Raw genomic sequence first — 22,302 nt, forward strand, 5'->3', positions numbered from 1 at the left:
AAAGATAGCAACGTGAAGATAATCTTTCAGCATTTTTAGACGAGCGTCCGTATCGTCTAGGTGTATGAACAGCCCCCCTGCTCACACCCCCTACGTCAGGATCACAGATAGTCAGCGCAAGAGAGAGAGAAAGAAAAGTAAGTTGGGCAGCTTCTCAGCCATCTGCCAATAGCGTCCCTTGTATGAAATCAACTGGGCAAACCAACTGAGGAAGCATGTACCAGAAATTAAAAGACCCATTGTCCTCAGAAATCCGCGAACCAGCAAAAAATCTGCGATATATATTTAAATATGCTTACATATAAAATCCGCGATAGAGTGAAGCCGCGAAAGGCGAAGCGTGATATAGCGAGGGATCACTGTATATATGTATATGTAGATATGTGTATATGTAGATATGTATATATATGTTTACATAACCTCTTTAACACACGATTTCTCCGCTGCAAAGCGCGGGTATTTTGCTAGTTACTGAAATAAATCAACTTTGTCATGATATTCTAATTTTATGACCAGCACCTGTATATTCACCCATAAAATCTAACACAACAGAGATCTTGTTATATTTGGATGCAGAAAAAGCCTTTGACAGAGTTGAATGGGGCTACCTATTCACCACATTGCACAAATTTATACTAGTTCAGAAGCCTCTGCCTGTATTAACACCATTATCTCAAGCTACTTCTAACTAGAATGTTTTAATCGACAAGGGTGCCCTCTATCACCACTGCCTTTTGCAATTGCCATTGAGATATTGGCCATTCACTTTCAAAATGCATCATACTGTAGATAAAGAGGATTATCAGAAAATGTCACTATACGTAGATGACATAGTATTATATATTTCAGACCCACAAACATCTTTACCAGTAGTCCTCAATGCATTAGCAGAATTTCAAAAGATATTTGGACTCAGAATCGGTTTTAATTAAAGTGTGCTTTTTTCAGTGGACTCTCTAGCACAGTACTAGACTGGACATCTATGCATCAGAACAGTGTTAATATCTAGGGGTAAACATCACAAGTAAATATAAAGATCTTTTTCAACACAATTTTGCTATAAGCTTGGAAAAAAATCGAACAAGATGTGAACAGATAGTCTACCATCCATCTCACATTAGCAGGGAGAATCAATACTATCAAGATGAACAATCTTCCCAAGCTTCTTTTTCTATTTCAGAGCATCCCTATATACATTAACAAATTGTTTTTAAGAAATGACACTCAATTAAAACCTCATTTATCTGGAATGTGAGACATTCACGCATTTAAAAGGTGACTCTACAAAGATCTAAAGCAGAAGGTCTCTTGGCACTACCTAAATTTTTGTTTTTTTATAAAGTTCTGAAAATTGACATAAATTCTTGAATATACACAAGTCTCTTCTGCAAAATCAGAATATGGAACCAGTGCAAGATGCACTCAAAGGCAGAGAAACTTTTGATCTGTTGCACCTCTACATGATAATCACATTTTTCAATTCTGCCAAACTACACAGTATTTAATCTTTGGAAAACATCCAGGATTAAAACACTTAGAGTACTGTATATAGATAATGTTTTGAACAATTACACTTCAAATTCAATTTACACTATTTTCAACTCAGAAGTTTTGCTAATAAGAACCTACCCAATTTTCCACACCACCTTTCTATTCCAGAAGAAGTACTGATCAGGAGACACTTTATAAATAGAGAGTTATAACTTATTTTTTATGTACCTTTTAAAAAACAGTAAAGATAGCAGCACAGGCAGGTTACTTGAGTTACTTAAAGACACAGTAATTTGAAGTGGGGACAGAACTGGCAAACTTGGCCTTTTACATCAAAGTTTGAACATTTGAACTTTTAAAACTGAGCATTTATTTGTACTTTTATTGCACATGCTCACACATTTCTTTTAATTCCTTGGTAGGTACTGCAATGAAAGAAACCTGGCAGTGTGTCCTCAGGGTGGAAACACTGGACTGGTGGGTGGCAGTGTCCCAGTCTTTGATGAGATTATCCTTTCCACGTCTCTTATGAACAAAGTACTGAGCTTCGACACTGTATCTGGTGAGTTTCTTTACAGCTTCATTGCATATATGTAGAAAACGGACAAAATAAAGGAAACAACTAGGTACTGTATGTAGTATTACTAAGGTGTGCAGGGCAGTTTAAGTGTGTTTATGGAAGGATGCAGAAGGATAACAGTGGTGGAAATGATAGTCTCAGGCACCTCCCCAGAATAACCAATAACTACTCAGAATGACTGAGATATGCTGATTTTGGATATCCATGGTATTTGTACTGCTATTGGGACAGAAATGCTTAGCCCTAGATCAACCACTCAAAACTCTTCATATTTGTTGAAATCTCATATACTATCCTGTCTGATGACACTATGTCATGCCATGAAAATTAATCCCCGTATTATAACAAAGCCCCTATAGGATTGTAGACTTTTTTTGGTCTGATGTACACTGAAATGTTTTACCTGCTTGATGAGAAGAAGACGAAGAATAACTAGTCTAGGCAAATGACCATTTTAACTTCTCAGATCAATGTATTGTTTGTGTAACTTTACAAAGCTACTTTAATGTTTAAGCATAATAGTGGGTTTGTGAATCATAACCAAAGTACTGTATATAAACTTTATCTCTCTTTCTCTATCTGTGAAGTTGTCAATGGATTGTTCTTTATGAAATTTCTGCTTTCTACCTTAGATTGGCATTTGCTATGAAATGATCAAGAAGTTATGTCTATCAAATTAATGCATGCATACTATAATTACGGGGTTTGCACATTTGTACACAGTTGTATCAAACTCATGATGTCCTTCCATCCAAGTTCTTTGTCAACAAAACCTTATACAATGTTCCTGTTGAAACAGGACAAATTTACAGGTCTTTATGGACTTAAGCTCCTTCCCAGGAATAAATCCTTTTCAAAGTACTGTAATTGAAATGACTACTTCAAGCTATAATAGCAAACATAATAAGTAGTTGATTTTGCTCCTGTTTATAAACTGTGTGCCTTTAAGTAGACTGATGTGAATTAGTTAATTATCCTAATGGTCATACTGGAACAGAAGCAGTTGCTTTCAGTCTAATGCAGATTCCTTATTCACTAAAATGTTTCCTTTTATTTTTCATTTATCCATATGATACAGATTGTACCTTGAGTTACTTTTAGATTTATGGTCTTTGATTTTTAAAATTATAGGAAAATAAACATTTTAATAGTTTAAATAGTAAAATGTTTTCCTGCAAAATCAATATTACATGGCCTTATAATCTTTAGGTACTATAAATGGAGGGTTTGGAAATCCATATAATGCTGCCATTGAATAACATACAACACAAAAGTTAGAGATATTTCTATTGTGGGTTTTAAATTCCTTTTACTTTTCCAAAAGTAGGGTTAATACCAAACAAAAGCTTCAGCAGAAATTCAGAGTTTAATTGCCATAGGTTTTCTGTCTGTTTTGATTTAGTTTTTTTTGAAAATATATTTCTTAAAGTTGTTGGAAAATTTGACAGAAGCATGGCAATGTGATATGGGCTAATTTCTGGTGTTTTGTCTTATACAGTATGTAAAACAAATAACTCTTTACAATTACATTTAATTTTTTTTAGGGGTTTTGGTGTGTCAGGCTGGTTGTGTTTTGGAAGACCTTAACTCCTTTGTTGAAGAAAATGGCTTTGCAATGCCACTGGATCTAGGTGCAAAGGGAAGTTGCCAGATTGGGGGCAATGTTTCCACCAATGCAGGTGGATTGAGACTTCTTAGATATGGTTCACTGCGAGGCACTGTCCTTGGATTGGAAGTGGTAAGAGCAAATCTCCCTCAATGAGAAGGGAACAGATAAATGCAATTCTAATAAAATGCATACACTTATGTGGTTTATAAATCAGAAATTGTGACCAAAACACAGCTGAAGACACAATTGTTACTCTTGAGATAAAGAGAGGTTCCAGTTCTCTTTTGACCTGTTTTTTCAGAAATAGCTTCTATATAATAGTGAAAAGCAGTAGTGAGGTACAACAGTGGATGAGTGAAAATTACTTGTCTTTGGCAATATTTACAGTTCTTAGTCTGAGGAGCTTGAACTTTATTTATCTAAATCCACACAATATATACATGTCATTTTTGACACTAATCTATGCTGTACTCATCACTCACACACACTAGCAAATACTTTGTTTCTCTAGCTTAGAAATATTACAGAAATTACAGTATCATAATATACAGAATTACAAAAATTTATTTCATTCATCTCTATCAAGAAGAATTGACTATGGCAATGCTTTGTTATCACCCTGTTGAAATCATTAGATTACTACTCCACAGTAAATTTATAGATTATTAGATTTATAGATAAATGGCTTAGCCCATCTTACTTTAAAAAAATTATGAATGCCAGTAGTCTTGAGCACACATTGAGATCACAAGATAAAAATAAAACAATTATAATTATCAATTATTTAGCAATAGGACCTCAAATAGTATAATGATCTAATTGCTAATATTAGTGCGGTTCCATCAGTCTCACCATTGCATCAGTGCTGAAAACACATTATGTAGCACAGCATTTATTTTGATGGAGCTAATCCTGACATTTTCATATTGCTCATTAGTTTAATAAAGTAAAATTATTAATAATTATAATTATGTTGAGTCCCATTCTTTTGATGTCCTGGGTGTGTTATGGTGGAACTCAGTACCTTTGCCATTTTAGATCAAGTTATATCTTTTTTTATTTTTGAATGGGAGACTAGAGTGAATGTGTCATTATTTTTGACAGATCCGATATCTTGCTAACATGCTAAGCTCTGTGAGATCCCAGCTCACCTAGTCCAAAGTGGAGCCTTGGTGACTAATTTTCTCTTCTCCATTGTCATTTGAACCTTACTGATATAAAGTTAGTAATCTCATTTATAGGTACATAAAATAAGCCTCTCTTTGATACCAGTCAGGATTCCCTTCTGCCTACAGAACAACCCAAGTTTTCAAAGATATGAATTCAACAAGATGCTGGATATTTTCCTTAAGGATTAGTCCTTTCTGACTTGACAGGATCACACAGTTCCTGCAGATTTTTCAGTCACACATTCATCTTCCATTCTCTTCCCAAATCTTCTATAATGGTTTTAAATTTGGAAGCAGTGGAATAAACTGAATTAACTCTCATGTGTAGGGAACCAGTTTGAGATTACAGTATTTATGGTTTTAGACATTGAGCGTTATCCTGCTGAAAGTGTAATATGTATTTGAAAAAAGGGTGGATTGTGTCCATAAAAGGACATATGCACATGTTCCACTTAAATACACTGTGGAATTTAAATGTCACTTAACTGGTATAAAGTAACATAATCTATGCAAAAAAAGAAAAATTATTGTGCCATTACACAGCTAATTTGCACCATTAACACAAAGCTAGATGGACCCATTGATTCATGCAGTTTATGCCAGATTGTAACACTGCCTTGTATGTGTAGAAGCAAATATCAGGATCTGTCAGATCTGGCAATGTTTTCCAATCTTTGGTTTGTTGATCATTTGACACCTAAAGCTTTGTATTTCTATTCTTAACTGTCATTAGTGGAACCTGGTCTTGTCTTCTAGTGCTGTAACCCATCTTCTTCAAGTTCTGATACATTATATATTTTAAGATTCGATTCTTCTCACCAAAGTTGTGAAGAGCTGTTATTTTAGTTTTTGTAGTCTTCTACTAGCTTGAACAAGTCTGGCCATTCTCCTCTGACTTTACTCACTAGCTAGATGCTTTTGACCAAGGAATAGCATACAACTAAAAAAGTGGCTACTGAGTACCTGCCTTCCTGGAAATAGCCATGGACACGGGAGCAGGAGTACTACTGAAGTGGCACAAAGTAGGAGACTAGTCCAGGGGGAAACCTACATTAATGATTGAGAGATCAATACTGACAAAGAAAGAGAGATGGCAACTTGACATGTCAACAAGGAGGGATTGATTCCGCAAGGTAGCAGAAGACACTGTCAGGCATAGTGCCTAGAAATGGCAAAAGTCACAGGTGCTAATGCAAGGAAAAGTGAAGCAGCAACTTTGATGAAAATATGTAGTGTAAGCCCAGGTTATTACAGTTTTGGTGATCCAGCAGGTGCCAGAGTGCCTGACCTTCAAAGTGACAGGGTGAACTGACAAGATGCCTTAAGACCTACTGACAGAGAATTTCTACCAAAGTGTGACTTTGATGCTGAAGCACTGTTGGGGCATACAGGAAGACAATAACCCAAAATACACAAGTAACTATACAACTCCATTAAGTTGTTATGGCAAGATCAGAAAGGAGCATTTGATGCTTCAGATGGCCTTTCTGAGTTCCCACCAACTCTTCAGAGAACAGGAAACCAGTTAGAGATGTCTAACTATAGGGTACTGTGTTACACATATTTCAAATAGTGGTTCCTACATCTCTAAATTTTAGTTGCTTCCATCTTACTGTTGGGATGTATACTATTCTCAAAGGAAAGTATAGGCAAGTTCCTCTAATTCTCTGTTGTATATCAGACCTTAACTTAAGCAGCTTTGCTGTTGAGTTGCTATTAAAGCTGATGTATTGTCTTTTTGAAAGAGGAGTGACAACTTAAACAGGGAGGTTTAAAGCAATACATTTGATTTTTAATTAGGATTTTTTTTTGTTTTTTAGAATTTTATATAGTCATAGGGCATAGTGTTTTTATTACAAGTCAAGAAACCATTATAATTAACCCTTTTTTTTGACACTCTGCCCGATTTCACATGGTTAACTCTTTTTCTAGTCAAAATCTCTGAGTCTCAAAATTCTCTCCCCACCTAGATTCACATGACAGCAGCTCATTACACATTATTTACACTCCCTTAGGCCTCAGTGTTCACTCTGGAGAATCCTTAATACAATTAGTTGGGGTGAAATTATTTAAACTCTCGGCAATATACAATTATTTGTATAGTCATTCATGTCAAGAGTATAAGTTTTGGTTCTTCATAAATGAAAGAATACAAAAAAAGCTTTTAAATGAGAAAAGATGTGAGCAAACTTTGCAGACAGAAACAGAGAATCACAAGCAAGCACACTGAAGAAAGCAGACAGAATTGCTAGCATGCACAGAGCACACTGACCTACAGCAAAATGACAGTAGAAAATGACAAATAATTAAATAGAACTTCCAGTACTGCGTAAAACATGCCTTTTAGTTTTTCAACTTGTGCTTTCCATAAAGACGTATAAAATCCAGAATCCTATTTGTACAGTATTCACTTCTTTATTGTAAATAACACTGACCTTCTTCAAAGGATATGATAGCTGCTTTTACATTTCTTACATTTCTCATGACAAATGACTTTGGTACTAGAGAAATTTAATTTAGATTAGATTAAGTTTTGTTACTCTCATGCAAAACAAACTTAAAGAGCATAAGCATTAAGTGTGGGAAATTGGAAGGAAGCATTAATCGGTCTGATAGCAGTGGGCAGAAAATATCTGTAGAAGTGCTTACTTAGAAAATTACTTTAAAACAATTTAAGGTAGTGTATATGTGAAATGAGCTTTAGTGAACTGTATACCTGAGTTTTGTTTATGGGTATATATTCTTTTTAGTTTTGGCATATGTTAATTTCTTACTGTGAAATATATTTCAGTATGCTGGCATTTTGTAGTGAGAAGTCAATTCATAATATTTAAGATGGCAGTGCAATAACTTAAGTGTACTGTTATTGGGAGTAATTACTTTATAATCAATCTGTAAGCTTAACAGGTTCTTTTGGGAAAGGTTCTTTTTGTTTAAGAATATGTGGCTTTGTATTTTTCACCTCAATTTTAGTTCGTGAAGTTTTGGATGTTGATTATAGTATTTTTGACTTTCTTTGTCATCATGTTTTGACTTTTGCTTGATCATGGCTATGTCTTTGTCTGCTCCTTTTACTTTGTTCATCTTCTACTTTTTTATTTTTTCACTTTGCCTTTTGAATTTTGCCTTTTCAGCAGGATCACTATATATTTAAATTAAAAATGTAATATTTTTAAATACTGTATATCATTGGCTCATTTACACTTTTTAAATACTTGAAGCTATCATTTAAAAGACCTGTAAGTAACAACCAGGCTTGCCATACATTTTGTATCTGGAAACTCTTAAGATAATAGAAATATGTGGCACGTAACTTTAATTTTTTCTGTCTGAGCACAGATTAGCTCAATTATATTCACTATGTTTTTGTTTCATAGGTTCTAGCTAATGGAAAAGTGCTCAACCTTCTTTCATCTCTAAGGAAGGACAACACTGGCTATGATGTGAAGCAGCTTTTCATTGGGTCAGAGGGCACTCTGGGTGTCATCACTGCTGTCTCAATCCTGTGTCCATGCAAACCAAAGGCAGTAAATGTAGCCTTTTTAGGTAAGATATCTGGTGTGTATTTCTTCATGTATGTATTTATTTCATACCAAAGGTTTTAATCATAAATAGAATTTTAAAGACTTTTTAGTTGACACTGATCTCTTTAGTAATAAAAAATGTTACTAGCTGTTTGATGTAGAATATCATTAAAATCTCTTTAGTGAATTTCAGGTGCTATGTACAAGTAATCCAAATTGATTCAAACTCCTTTCTTTGTTGAGGATGATGATATAAGTATGCATTATAGCCTGACAGATTAGAAGGAGAAAAAAACAATCGTGTATAATATGTTTCAAACTTACTAATTAATATTGTTAGTGGTGGTTCAGTAGTCTTTTAAAAGCTGTTAATGTTTTTTCAGGGTGTAGTACCATACAGCAACTTTTGCAAACATTCAGATGTTGTAAAGGAATGCTGGGAGAGATCCTTTCAGCCTTTGAGTTCCTGGACAGTGCATGCATGCAGCTTCTGCAGAATCACCTGAAACTAACTAACCCCATTACAGGTAAAGTGTGATGCTCTTCTTGCCTTCATCATGAAGCAATGCTAGCCAGCAGCACTTTTATTTCACAGATTCACCATGCTGGGTGCAACAGGTTGAAGATCATAATTGGAATCTGACGAATAAGAATATAAACAAATAAGACAATGTACACATGGTGTAAAATTCAGGTGTGCTCGACGAATAAGATGAACGCTGGAGATTTTCTCATTTTTTATTTACTTCATCCAAGGCTTATTACATTTTTTGTTTATTAGTTTTGTAAGAATGAGTAATATTCAGAAGTAATAGAAAAAGTAGAATGCAATCACATGTGTTAATAGACTGCTCTATGTGCTTTTTAACAGCAGTTTACATCAGAGTTCAAAATGCAGCACAAATATGCTTGTGGTGGTCCATTTACTTTCATGTACATTGGACTGCAATTCATATAATGTGAAAATGGCATTGATTGGTGTGTGTTAGTGGTGGATGGTCTGTGACTAATTGTTGTTCAACTTTCTTAAACATAACATTTTTAAAAGTATTCTTAATTGAGTAGTATCCAATTAGCATTTGAAAAATATCTATTAATATAAAATGACCAATGCTAGCATATAATTAGTATCAATATCACTCTATGAAAGGAGAAAAGAAATTGAAATACGTTCCTTATCTAGCTATTAATATTAGTTAAAACACAGTAATTCATTAAAATTATATGAATATGTAAGAACTCATTTACTATATAACGGACATACAAATGGTAAATGAAGGGCAAGGTGATCAGGGCTTCCTGCGAATGTTCTTGTATATCTGAGACTGAAAGTACATGAGCTGGCAGCTACAGATCAGGGGCTTAAGCCACTGAAGACTCCTACCTCCTGACGCCACTGTCCATTTTTAAACCCGTCCTGTGTTTATATCTGTTAGGGGAGCTGCAACTTTTCCATGTTTTTAATTAGTTCAGATGTCATTTAGTTGCAGATTGATAATGTTGATTCTTTGAACAATATTACTGTATCTGCAGATTATTATTTTAATCAATTCAGTCTTTTATATGCTTACATACTGTAACTGCTTTCCTCTTCCATTTATTTTATTTTCATTTTTTTTTTAAGTGACTTTTTTGTATCCTATTAATTAACTTATCCACAGTAACAGGAGAAGGACAATGCTCTGTGAGCTGTTAACATGCGCTCTGCCCGGTGTTTGACTCACCTGCATTGGCCTTGTGAGTGGCTGTAAAAAAGGAAAATATACAAAATATATAAGTTATACAAACCTTTGTCAAGGCAAAATTAAAACAGTAAATTCGTTCGTAGTTTAAGTTGCAAAGAACGCTTCTCTGTTTTAAGATGTACAAATTTGCAAATTCGCCAATGCTTTTCAGTGGGAAATTTTGAAATTTTAAAACTTCATTCAGCACGATCTGTTGTAGATACCTGAATGAAATTTGAACCATCTCTACAAGTTTGTTTGAAGAAGAAGTGTATCACATATCAATAAAATTGGTCTAGGGGGACTGAGTTGTTTCATACAGACACACAGTTAGGCAGGCAGGCAGACATGAGCTTTCACACAAGGTGCTTCATGCATTAAATGCAAATACACCTAGAAAATGGAAAATAAAAAAACAGGGACAAGTTACAAAGTCAAAATATGCATACTTCAGTGCAAACAGTCTCTCAGAATCCCTCCACACAACAGCTATTCTAATGTTAGTATAAATGGAGTTCTTTGGTTCATCAGCAAAATCCGCAAACTTTTACAATACACTTGGTTTGAGCTCATGCTAATGACATGGGCCTACTAACTGCAGTGTTTTCTGCACTACTCATCTGGCTGTCTTACAGAAATAAACTCAGTGCTTAAGTATCTTGATATGTACTGTAAACCTCTTAAAAAGTACTCTTCATAAAACCAAGTTTTTCTGTAAGTAGGAATAATAGGTTCAATTTCTGACACAGCTGCTTACTATTACTCCAAAACAAATTAGTAAGGTTTTGTATAATTATAGCTGTTAGAGTCTGCAGTATAACTTTTGGGCTGTTAGAGTCATATCTGTAATTATTAGTTTTTCCTTCCTGTTGCACAAATGCCAGTTGCTTATGTTTGTCATCATTCTGCACCTTCCTGCTCTATTTCCAGAAAGCCCATTTTACATTTTGATAGAGACATCTGGATCCAATGCCAATCATGATGAGGAAAAACTTCACAACTTCCTGCAACATGCCATGAACACAGCCCTCATAACAGATGGCACAATGGCAAAAGAAGACTCTAAAATTAAGGTGAGGTATCAGGAATGACTATTCTACTAAACAGAAACAAAGAACTCTTATTTGGAAGGTACATTTAACTGTTATAACAATTTACTTTTGCAAGATGACAGTGCTAAATAGTTGTTGACATATGCCTGTTGGGTGGTACTACAGAGCCATGTGTGGCTAGGATGGTAGTATTTAATCTGTTGCAAACAACAATTAGGTTCAGGCATGCAATGGATAATTGTCTTCCACTTTTTGCTTTGCTATAGTCACTGTTATGTTTGCAGGAAAAAAGATAAATCTATAACTTAGACTTACAGCTCCCACTAGCAAACAACATTGATTTTCAAATGTAAAACCCTGAAATCTTGAAAATGCATAGAAAGGTCTGCAACCAGCTTTCCCCATAAAGGCTGGATTTATAAAAGAAAACGTGATGGTAACTCTGCATTTACATTTACATTTACATCATTTAGCAGACGCTCTTATCCAGAGCGACTTACAACAGTGCTTAGTAGTCTACGACTGTTCTTCAGTCTTTAAGGCTAGGATTAAATCTACTGTCATTAAACAAGTTACCACTGACCAAGTTGTACACAAAACCATGCTAGAAGAAAATAATAGTAAGTTGTTAGTACTAGGAGTTAGTACAATTTTTTTTTTTTTTTTTTTTTTTGAGAAAAGGGTAGAAAGAAGTATGGGGACTTTAGTCCCCCAAGTGCTGTTTAAAGAAGTGTGTCTTCAGACGCCGTTTGAAGACAGTGAGGGTCTCCGCTGTTCGTACAGCAAGAGGAAGTTCGTTCCACCACTGAGGAGCCAACACTGCAAAGAGTCTTGATGCATGTCGTCCTCTTCTTTTAAGTAAGGGTGGTTCGAGACGAGCAGTGCTTGATGTTCTGAGAGAGCGATAAGTGACACGCTGCTTAACCAGTGCTGATATGTAAACTCTGACTCATTTGTATGCAACATTTTGGAGAAACTGGGAAATGATGACATTCTTGATCAAGCAGGGAAATGCAGTTAAACCAGCTAAGTAATAACTAACATGTGTAATACTTCATGTCATCAAGTTATTATTATAATGTGCATTGATGTTACAAACATGTTAATATGTATACAAAGTAATGAATATGATATAGAGACTGTATTTTAATGCTGTAATAAATACTGTGTATTTGCGCTGAAGAACTTTTTTTGTTTTTTCGTCACTTTATTTTGGCTACCAGTTGTCACTTCTCAGGATTAGAAACCAAAGCACAGTAAAAGCACAGACATGATTCATTCCGTGAATACAGAAAGCTATAAATATTGTGCCCTATAGCCTATTTATAGCCTAATGGTTTGACAAAACATGGCTTGTTTAGCACAAAATGAAGACTATGAAAATGGACAGACAGACCAAAATTTTGGTTCACCTGTTTATATCCAGGTTTTAACAATAGCAGTCTTTCTGACAACAGGCACCTGCCAGAGGGAACTGGCTGATAGGTCAGGAATATCTCCGCCAAGCTGCACCTTCGTCATGCCTGCTGTGCTGGAAGCCATAAATGACTAATAATAGTAATAATAATAATTCATTACATTTATATAGCGCTTTTCTCAATACTCAAAGCGCTATCCACACAGGGAGGAACCGGGAAGCGAACCCACAATCTTCCACAGTCTCCTTACTGCAAAGCAGTAGCACTACCACTGCGCCACCTGTGAGGACTGATGAGGTGCTACATTCAGTTTCTATATGATTTTGTTGTACTTGGCAACATAAAAAGGAAATTTGCAGCAGTGTCTGCTTTTCCTAACATAATAAGGGCAATTGACATCAATCATATAGAAGTACTAGGGGGCTCCACTCGCTTCGCTCGCCCACCCCCGGGTTTGGTTTACCGGATATACAATTTAAAGAGATTGTTCTTTTCGTGGGAATTGTTACATATGCATTATTTCCACTTTTACTTTAAAACTTTTGTAAAAACAATACTTGTCCTTTATTTTCAGCCCTGGGCGTGGTTAAATCTGTTTTTTGCAGGACGTATAACGCTGCTCGCGTTGTGAAGGGGGGGGCAGCTGAATGCACGCTAAGGAGATGCTGTCAGATCATGTTGTCTTGCTGCTGCTTCTGGCGAGCTGCGTGTTCTGCTTGTCGCTTGTCATTGTTTTAAGAGCTGTGAGCACATGAAGTGTGTCTGCTAAAAGCATTCCAACAATGGCTAGGTTAGATGTCTGTGAACTTGTTTTAAATGTTGTCTCACTGCCTTGTCTCGCATGACGTTAAAGTGTCTCTCACGGGACGTCAAATTGTTTTCCGAGAAGATCACGTCTCGTCTCCCTAGTCTCCCTCCCAAGATTTTTTTTTATAATACAGAGAGAAAGGCACCTAGTAAGAATGATGCTGCTTTTGTTAACCAGAAGCAGTTACTGTGACACCAAGATGAGACTGACAAACGTTGTGGCTAGGTAGCCAGGGCCAACCCATGATTCATTTATGTTTGAGGCAATGTAGCGTTGTTCAGATGACTTGGTAAAGGTGCTCTACATGATGGCTGGCTTTTTGATAAGGTAACTGACTAAACCCTCATTGTTTCATTTAGCCTATACTATTTATTGTAACAGGAATCATGTTGTTACAAGTGTCAAGTGACTATGGGAACACACTCAGATACTGGTGCCTTACTCCTTTCTCCAAACTCAGAGCACATTTGAGAGTTGTTTCAATGTAGTGCAGAGTACACTATAGGACTCCTATCCTCACATAAAGCTGGCAGTGCCTGGATACATCAGGTGGAAGGTTGTTCTGCCAGCCAATGAAGGTCTGCAACATCATGACTGAATATATTTGAGGTTCATTAGCATAGTCCATATATGGTTGTTTCAGAGTATAAGCTGGGTAGGGTTCAAGAAACATTCACGTATGCAAATTTACAAGATGATTTTGATTTATAAAGGGTAAATTGCATAGAAATGTGAGTATGCCAGGTTTTAGAAATCAGATTTTATGATGTATGCATTTTCCATATTTTTATGCTTGAATCCACACAAAGTTTTATAAATGAGCATCCAGCTCTGGTGAAGTGCCATGATTCTTTGCTCCCTTTTCTGGTGTAGAATGGTGCTTATGATCTAGTTGTCACATGGCTGTGGTGGTAAATGGAATCAACAATCTCCTCTTTGACTTTGGTAAAGAGGACCTCCTGTGAATTATCTGCAGGTGGCAAGAGAGTGGGAGACAAAAAGGCTATTGTCTCATAATAAACCTTCAAAAAAGAGGGTGGGTTACACTGGCAGCAGCAGTGGAGGTACTGCATGAGTCAGTGTGGAAACACTGGGAATGCTAAGGGGCAGTACTCCCAGAGACGCTACAGAGATGGAGGAGCAGCATTTAACATAAACACATGTACAACATTTGAAAGAGAGAGCAAGGCCAGAAAATGACACATTAGAGTAGGTAGTTGAAAGGTGGTTTCCAATTCAAGGAAAGCTTAGCCTTGTGTCCCTGTGGCAAGTGTAGGCCACTTGTGACCCTGGAGTGTTTCTAGTACTTTTGGCAGAAGTGATCTCCAGAATAGGGCTTAAAGATGCTTCCTGGCTGCATTACAATTGAATTTGGTCTCGGGAGAAGGTTGAAATGGGAGAAAGAAGAGAGCATAGGATCAAGGGACATTGGAGGTGATAATGGGAGTGCTTATGAGTACTGGAATAGTGAGAAACCTAAAAGCTGCTCCACTATGTAGGAGTAGGAGTAAGATCTGTAAAGTCAATCCCAGAGGATAAGCAGGTTTATTATACTGATTTTCTCATCATGTTTATTCTATACTGTCTTTTACTTTGTTAATAAAGATGAGATTTTTAAAACTTGTGTCTCCCTAGTGTTATTTATTGTGTGTCTGCAAAGCCACCACATAACCGTATATATTTCAAATAGCTAATCTTGGAAAGTAAATACACTTCTGATCAAGTGGAGTGTAGACTTTTCTATACATCATTTCCTGAGTATGTTATGACTAGTTCACTGACATCAATGTCAGCTTATGTGTGGCCATCATGGCATTTAGTTTGCGTAGTCCAGTAAAGGTCTGTCTTTGTTCAGATTTGGGAAACCTCTGGGAACCTGTTGGATAGAGTTTCCTTTGTCGCTTTGTTCTCTCATGCCATAATTTCATGGGGCTAATAGATTACTAAGATTACAGGTTAAATTTCACTGATATGGATACTCGTTCAAAATGATTCAATTGTAAATAGTATACTTAAAAATATTGTTCCTTAATAAACTCACTTTAATAATCACAGCCTCCTTTGTGGAACCAGACATAGGGGCATTCTTAAACTGCTGATGCACCTCTAAGAACATGTTAGGACCATGGATTTGCAGCAACTCTAAAGGTTAAAATTGAATACAGTACTTTTACGTATGTGTCTACAACTGAAAACAATACAACCCTTTACTAGTACTTTCAGTCAATGCTGTACTTACAAATTAAGCACTGTTCATTCTTGAGAGATGCATATGAACTTTAGAAATAAACAATGTACAGACAACTAATTCCAAATTTTTCCAAAAGGGACTAGTAAATATAAAACATATCATTAAGCACGGGAAAAATGTGTGAAAACACATAGGCAATTAAGTCTTCATCAAGTAAAAAAAGGATGCTTAATGTTCAGAAGTATAAGAGGTTCCCAATCTGTAGTGATTCAACACTTAAATAAGTGATATTTCCTGCTTATTACACACAAACTATTTGAGCACAAATTCAATCGCTAAAAGTGATTTATTAATAATCTGCTATGAGTATTGTATATATTATTATTAAAAAATTGAACATGTATGCACTGTCCAGTTTTTTGACAATATGGTGTATGCATGTTTTTTTTTTTGTTTTTTTTTTGTTTTTTTTTTACAACTGTTCAATTAAAAGATAATGCTAGGTAATTTAAGCAATGCATGTCTAATTGCAATCCAATATTATAGTCCTTCCTACTTTTGTTCACCTTGAGGATCTGTGCATTTTTTGCCATAGTCAAAGAAATATTGTTATGTTTTTCTTTTTTTTTTAAGTTGTGACATAAGCAAGATGTTTCTATAGCAATGAACTGATAATCACTGACATTATAAAACTGAGTTGTGCATAGCTTCCCAACCAAAGAGTGACACAACAGACTGAAAGATCCTGCATACCATATCAGACGCAATGCTAAAATGTTTTAGGGCATCATCATTACTCTAAAAACAGCATCCTCCATTCACTTAATTAATGTGTTAGGTTGAATGTGTACAAGCTAATGGAAATTCAGGACAGCTATTATGTTTTACTGCAGAAAAACTTCCAGAAATTAATATTCAAAGAAGGACAAACCATTGTTCATGATTATCAACAGTTACATTTCCCATCTGCAGCAAACAGTGAAGTACAAGAGCTGATTGATTTGTAGTAGAAAAATAACAAAATGAACTGGCAGACCAATTCAAGATTCTGCCTTTACTGCTACCCAACATACTTGCCTCCTGTCCAATCATCGCTTCTTCTAGTAACAATCAAAAGCTTGTATGATGACAGATCATGTGGATTGAAAAATTACATTATTATTTTAATTTATTTATATAGCACATTTTCTTGTGATTTTTGAATTATAGCTGTGTAAATTTTAATAAGTACACTTTGTATGATTAATGGCTTTTATGCATCTGCAGAGTGGCTTAACAGTGCATTGCCTATGTGGTGTGGTGGCTGTTGTGGCTTGATTTTGATTCTCTGCTCAGGTAATATCTTGCTCATACTAGGGCAGTTAACCTAATGCACATTTCTTTCGACTGGGGGAGGAAATCTAGTGCACTTGGGAAAAAAAAAGAGAAAAAGATGGAGAAAAGATCACATAGGCATTGGGGATTGTGCTAACTTTACATGTCCAGTGAGAAAGCTGGGATTTGAATCCAGAAATCTAGAGCTGTAAACTAGCAGTGCTAACTGCTGTGCTATTATTTTGACTCCACATTTAATATATCACTTCTTAATCTCATAATCTCTGCTTGTTTAAAATTAAAATATTCAACTGTTTCATTCTTTCCATATAGCCTAAACCATGCAGTCCCAAAAAAAATCTTTTTTTAAATGTTTTACTTATATCCTATAGGTGTGCACATTTTATACGACTCAGGGAAATAAATCCAGAGCTCTTCAAATTTGGTTAAGGCTGATGCTAGGTTAGAATTAGTTAATGAAGTAGTTAGACTTTGATTATGTAGCAGTGTTGTTGAGCAATTTCCGATTGCTGTCTTTGTAGTTCTAAAACTGACAAAGAAAGCACTGTTTTCTGCTGGCTCAGCAAAATCATTTGGCTGCTTACTGGTCATCTTTTATATGCCAAAATTATATGATTTTCTGGAAAACAAGGAGATTATCTAAATTCTTGAAGACATGAATTCTAATAATTACTATCAGTCTTCAGTGCTATAAAATCTCACATCTGAAATTCAGGAAAATACGAATAGCAAAGCCTTTACAATGCCGCTCTAATCTATATCGGCCACGCAACTGCTACATTTCAAACTTGTTTCACCATGATTTTTGATCACACTTTGTTCAACGATTGCTTATTTATAGAAGATGACTCTAATAGAAGCCACTTGAAACTAACTTCTAAAACATTAATTTTTGAAAACAAACTGGGAAAATTACATTTAGGCTGAATATTAGTTGAGCTGCAATGGCAGTTACTACAGCACATTGATAGATGTTTGATGAATGAATAAAGGGTAGACTTTTGATTACATCTTAACAAATTACTGAGTATTTACATATAGCATATTGACAAAATATTAACATGAAAATCAAAAAATTGTAGATTGTCCTTGTGATAATATTGCCATCATTTATTATCCATCCATCCATTATCCAACCCGCTATATCCTAACTACAGGGTCACGGGGGTCTGCTGGAGCCAATCCCAGCCAACACAGGGCGCAAGGCAGGAAACAAACCCCGGGCAGGGCGCCAGCCCACCGCAGTGCACACACCAAGCACACACTAGGGACAATTTAGAATCACCAATCCACCTAACCTACATGTCTTTGGACTGTGGGAAGAAACCGGAGCGTCCGGAGGAAACCCACGCAGACACGGGGAGAACATGCAAACTTCATCATTTATTATATGACACCAAAATAAGCTCAATTTTTAGCTGAAAATGAAAGTTTTCTTTTTACTTTTTTGATGAAATCTTGTTGTTGCATTTGTGGAAACACATAATTGTATCTGATCCATGTATACTTGCTCTTTGTACCATCTGAAGATAAACAGATTCCGTGGCATGACAGCAAGCTCTGGCATCTATTTCTTCAAGGTGTAGGTTTTAAGAAAATATCACTTAGTGCCTGCAGAGTTGTGACATGGCAGCACAGTAAAAAATGTAGAGGCCTGCTGCCTTGCAGATACAGTGTCCTGGGTTTGTATCCTGTGCAGTTCCTTTAGATACTAAACATGTAAATGTATATTAATTAGTAATTCTAAATTTAACCTGTGTGGATGGATACATAAGTTGGCATTGTGATGGACTGGTGCCTTGCACCTGATGCTGCTTGGACACGTTCCGGTACCCGTGGCCCTGACCTGGATTAAGTAGGTTTAAGAATGTCATCTTGTGTTATGCTAAAGACTGATGTGGAAGTAAAGATATTCCAGAATCTCATATATATTTTTTTAAAATCTGTTGTTTACTTCGAGTGTTTTTTTTTTTTTTCAGCAATATAAATGTGTCAATTGTTGCTTTTTCTTGTTTTGCCTTCTGCACTTTCACAGTTCAGACAATACAATATGCACATCTTATTTTCACACTGCAAAAGTACAATGTTTAATTGCACCCCATCCTATATATGCATATGCATGCACACAAATAAATAATAAAAGATTTAATTATCAATAACAGCAGTGGATGCCAGTTTACATTGCTTGCAGACTCACTGTTGGCATCTTACTTTGTTTTTTAAATGAGCCAAAGTATCCATTCAAAGACTGAGTTGCTTTGTTTCTTTTAATGTCTATGTTGTTACTGCCCCTATTTTTATTTTAACCACAATCAACAAAACATGGCTAAGAGTATTAAATAGACCATAAAATGTTAAAAAATCATTTAAATAATTGAGGCACAATTAGTGTAACTAGTGACTTGAAAATGTTTCATGTCTTCTTTACTTAACACCATTACAATTGTCAGACTTTGCAACAGAAATGTAAAAAAACAAACTTTAATATACTCAGACAAAGCATTAGTATTCTAAGTTATATACTGGTATGCTGTACTTCCTTACAGATTTCTGCATTTGGACCACTAGCTGGTGAGGCAACTCACCCAATAGATTTCAGTCGATCTTCTAGACCAGGCATGCCAAACACGCGGCCTTTGGGCCGCATGCGGCCCGCAACAGAAATCTGTGCGGCCCGCATGACAGATGCTAGTTAGCACTGAACTTGTACAAAATGATTGATTCAATCACAAACGATAGTATTCTGCATCTTCGGTGTTATTTATTGACTTTTCTTACTTCTGCCTTCTGACAAAAGCGCGTTCTCCCATGGTATTACGGTACTGGAAACGTCATCTGCTAGTACAGTATAGCCACGAGCCTTGACAAGTTAATGAGCCGCAGCGTCACAACTGAAGTGCTAGGCTGCAGCAGGGGTGGCCTTAGACATGTGCAAACTGTGCACCTGCACAGTGCCGCCAAATCCCAGGGGCCGCCACATCAATATATATTGAATATAAAACAGAAAGAGAAAATAACGACACAGCTGACGGCAATGTGGCCGAAAAACATTCTGTTTCTTGTTAATTAGTACGCTGTATTTACAAATGTCGCTAGAGTCGGAGCAGTAAGCTATATGTAGTATTATAATGTTTTGCCGTAATGAGAATATCATGGGTCGCCACTCGGTTTTCAAGTTACGGACACGCGTATATAGAAGCGTGTCATGAGCACGGCGGCTATGCAGTGTCCGCAATGGATGTGGCCATCTGCCGTGCATAAGATACCGTATTGACATTGCCAGGTGAAGGGGCCACCGATTCTTTCTCTGCCCAGGGCCGCCACGAGCCTAGAGCCGCCCCTGCTAAGGCTACACTACTGACTGGGCTGCTGAGACTGGCCACTGGGCAGAACTGACCATCACGAGTAGTAATAGCCTGCATATTTTCACGTTTTGTTGCTCTAGTTTCATGTAATTTTGTGCTAGTATTGTAACGAACAGTTAGTGCAGACTACAGCTGAAGATCTGAAGTGGACGCGAGAAGTTGGTGAGTTGTTTATTAACATTTTTGTGATTTTGAGTTTGTAAAATTATTGTAGGTCAGGTGGCTTTTTGCGTATCGGCTTATTTTACAATATAAACTTTGAAGTAAAATTTGATTTTTAGAGGATTTGTTTTCCAACTTGAATTACTGAGCAATGAATTCAGTGAGCATTTTCGTGATTTCAGTTCACACAAACAGGGCTCTTACAACGTTGAGAATGCGCCTGAGAATATCCAAATGGAATTGATTGAAGTGCAGTCAGATTCTATTCTGAAGGCAAAATACAACGAAGTTGGTGTGCCAGGGTTGTATGCTTACCTGCCACCCTCGTATGTGCAGATCCGTAAGTTGGCATCGAGAGTACTGTCTATGTTCTGAAGCACTTACCTTTGTGAGCAATTGTTTTTGTTAATGAAAGCTACCAAAACCCCACATTGCTCAAGACTTACCGTCGATCACCTTTCATCCCTCATAAAAGTTGCAGCTGCACAAGATTTCAAGCCTGATATTGACGAAATGGTTACTAACAAGAAACAGTGCAGGATTTATGTATAAGCTACACAAGCTATAGCTTAGGGCCCCCGCCTTCTTGGGGGCCCCCAAAACAAATTGTCCGAGTGAGCAATTGTCATATATACTTAAATATACTACAGCATTATTTGTCCCAATCAGGCCCGGCATAGGCGAAGTAGGCGACCGCCTAGGGCCCCGGCGTCCGGGGGGCCCTGGATCGACTCCTTGGTCTAATTTTCACGCATTTCACAGAGCTTCCAGGGGGCCCCTGGACCCCCCTTTCGTCTAGGGCCCCATAATACCTAAGACCGGGCCTGACAAGAAATGCCAAGTGTCGGGACAAAAGAAATAAATCTCATACTGTAAGGCTCCTATATAAGCAATGAATATAATATAATGAATATCAATCATCAAGACACTATATAAAAGCAGTCGGGATTGGCCTTCCGTCTCGTGAGTGCAAAGCGTAGCGGTATTCCGCTTATCACAGACTTACTACTTGCGGCTTGTGGTATGAAGCAACGCGATGTGAGCAGAGTTCTGGTGCTCCCATCGTTCCCTTGCTTTTGTGCGCGATGCGCTGGAAAAATAGACAAAATTATGTCTCTGGAAATAATTAATGTTGATGGAGTACAAATGCTTCACTGCGTAGTAAATATCAGGGGAGATGGTGCTTGCTTATTCTCATCTATAGCTTATTTAGTGCATGAAACTCCGTCTTTACCGGTACAGATTCGAGCTGACATTGTACGACATGTTTTAAGTAATTGGTCAAGGTTTCAGCCATTTACAATGATGCCGTCAGGAATCTCTTATACAAATGAGCTTCAGTATCTCACTGAAATGTCAAAGTCTCAAACTTATGGTACCATTTCTGAGCTAATGGCAGCGGGAGAGTTGTTCCCCTATGAGTTTCAAGTATATTATTATGGAGTCCTACACTCCAAGTTTGGACAGGCACTCGAGGGGATAAAAAAACTTAGGTTTTCGGGAGATGTTATGAATGGGCACTTCGATGTTCTCATTCCCTACACTTACATGCCTGATGTACACATGGAGCACGCACAAATTGAGGATAAAAGTTGGTCACCTTAAAAGGAGGGTGAGCCTAGTAATATAATAAGGACCTAGCTAAGAGGTTAAGACTCTAATTCTACACTGTTGTATGGAGACTGCATGGAAATAAATTGCTTTTCTTTAAACTTTAAACTTTAAGTGTTACATTTTTTAAAGTTTTCAGTATTGGAAAGAAAGCTACAGTAACTTTGTATAATAGTATTTGTTACAGTACGGCCCGCTGACGCACGTATGGCAGTCGAAGCGGCCCACCAATGGTAGTGAGTTTGACATGCCTGTTCTAGACC

General features: G+C 36.7%; 2 protein-coding genes across 2 annotated transcripts in view; both read left to right on the top strand.

Annotated features, from left to right (window-relative positions):
• LOC114669500 (F-box only protein 44-like) overlaps positions 1-22,302 on the top strand; it is a 560,525-nt gene that overhangs the window by 442,385 nt on the left and 95,838 nt on the right. The gene's annotated exons all lie outside the window — the stretch shown is intronic.
• Positions 1-22,302, top strand: part of d2hgdh (D-2-hydroxyglutarate dehydrogenase) — a 51,695-nt gene that overhangs the window by 23,104 nt on the left and 6,289 nt on the right. Inside the window, exons 4-8 of the mRNA XM_028825723.2 lie at positions 1,914-2,053; positions 3,616-3,809; positions 8,227-8,395; positions 8,757-8,900; positions 11,028-11,170. Coding sequence (XP_028681556.1) covers positions 1,914-2,053; positions 3,616-3,809; positions 8,227-8,395; positions 8,757-8,900; positions 11,028-11,170 — 790 coding nt within the window. The remainder of the gene's footprint in view (positions 1-1,913; positions 2,054-3,615; positions 3,810-8,226; positions 8,396-8,756; positions 8,901-11,027; positions 11,171-22,302) is intronic.

The sequence above is a fragment of the Erpetoichthys calabaricus genome, chromosome 2 (assembly GCF_900747795.2).
Source record: "Erpetoichthys calabaricus chromosome 2, fErpCal1.3, whole genome shotgun sequence".
NCBI lineage: Eukaryota > Metazoa > Chordata > Cladistia > Polypteriformes > Polypteridae > Erpetoichthys > Erpetoichthys calabaricus.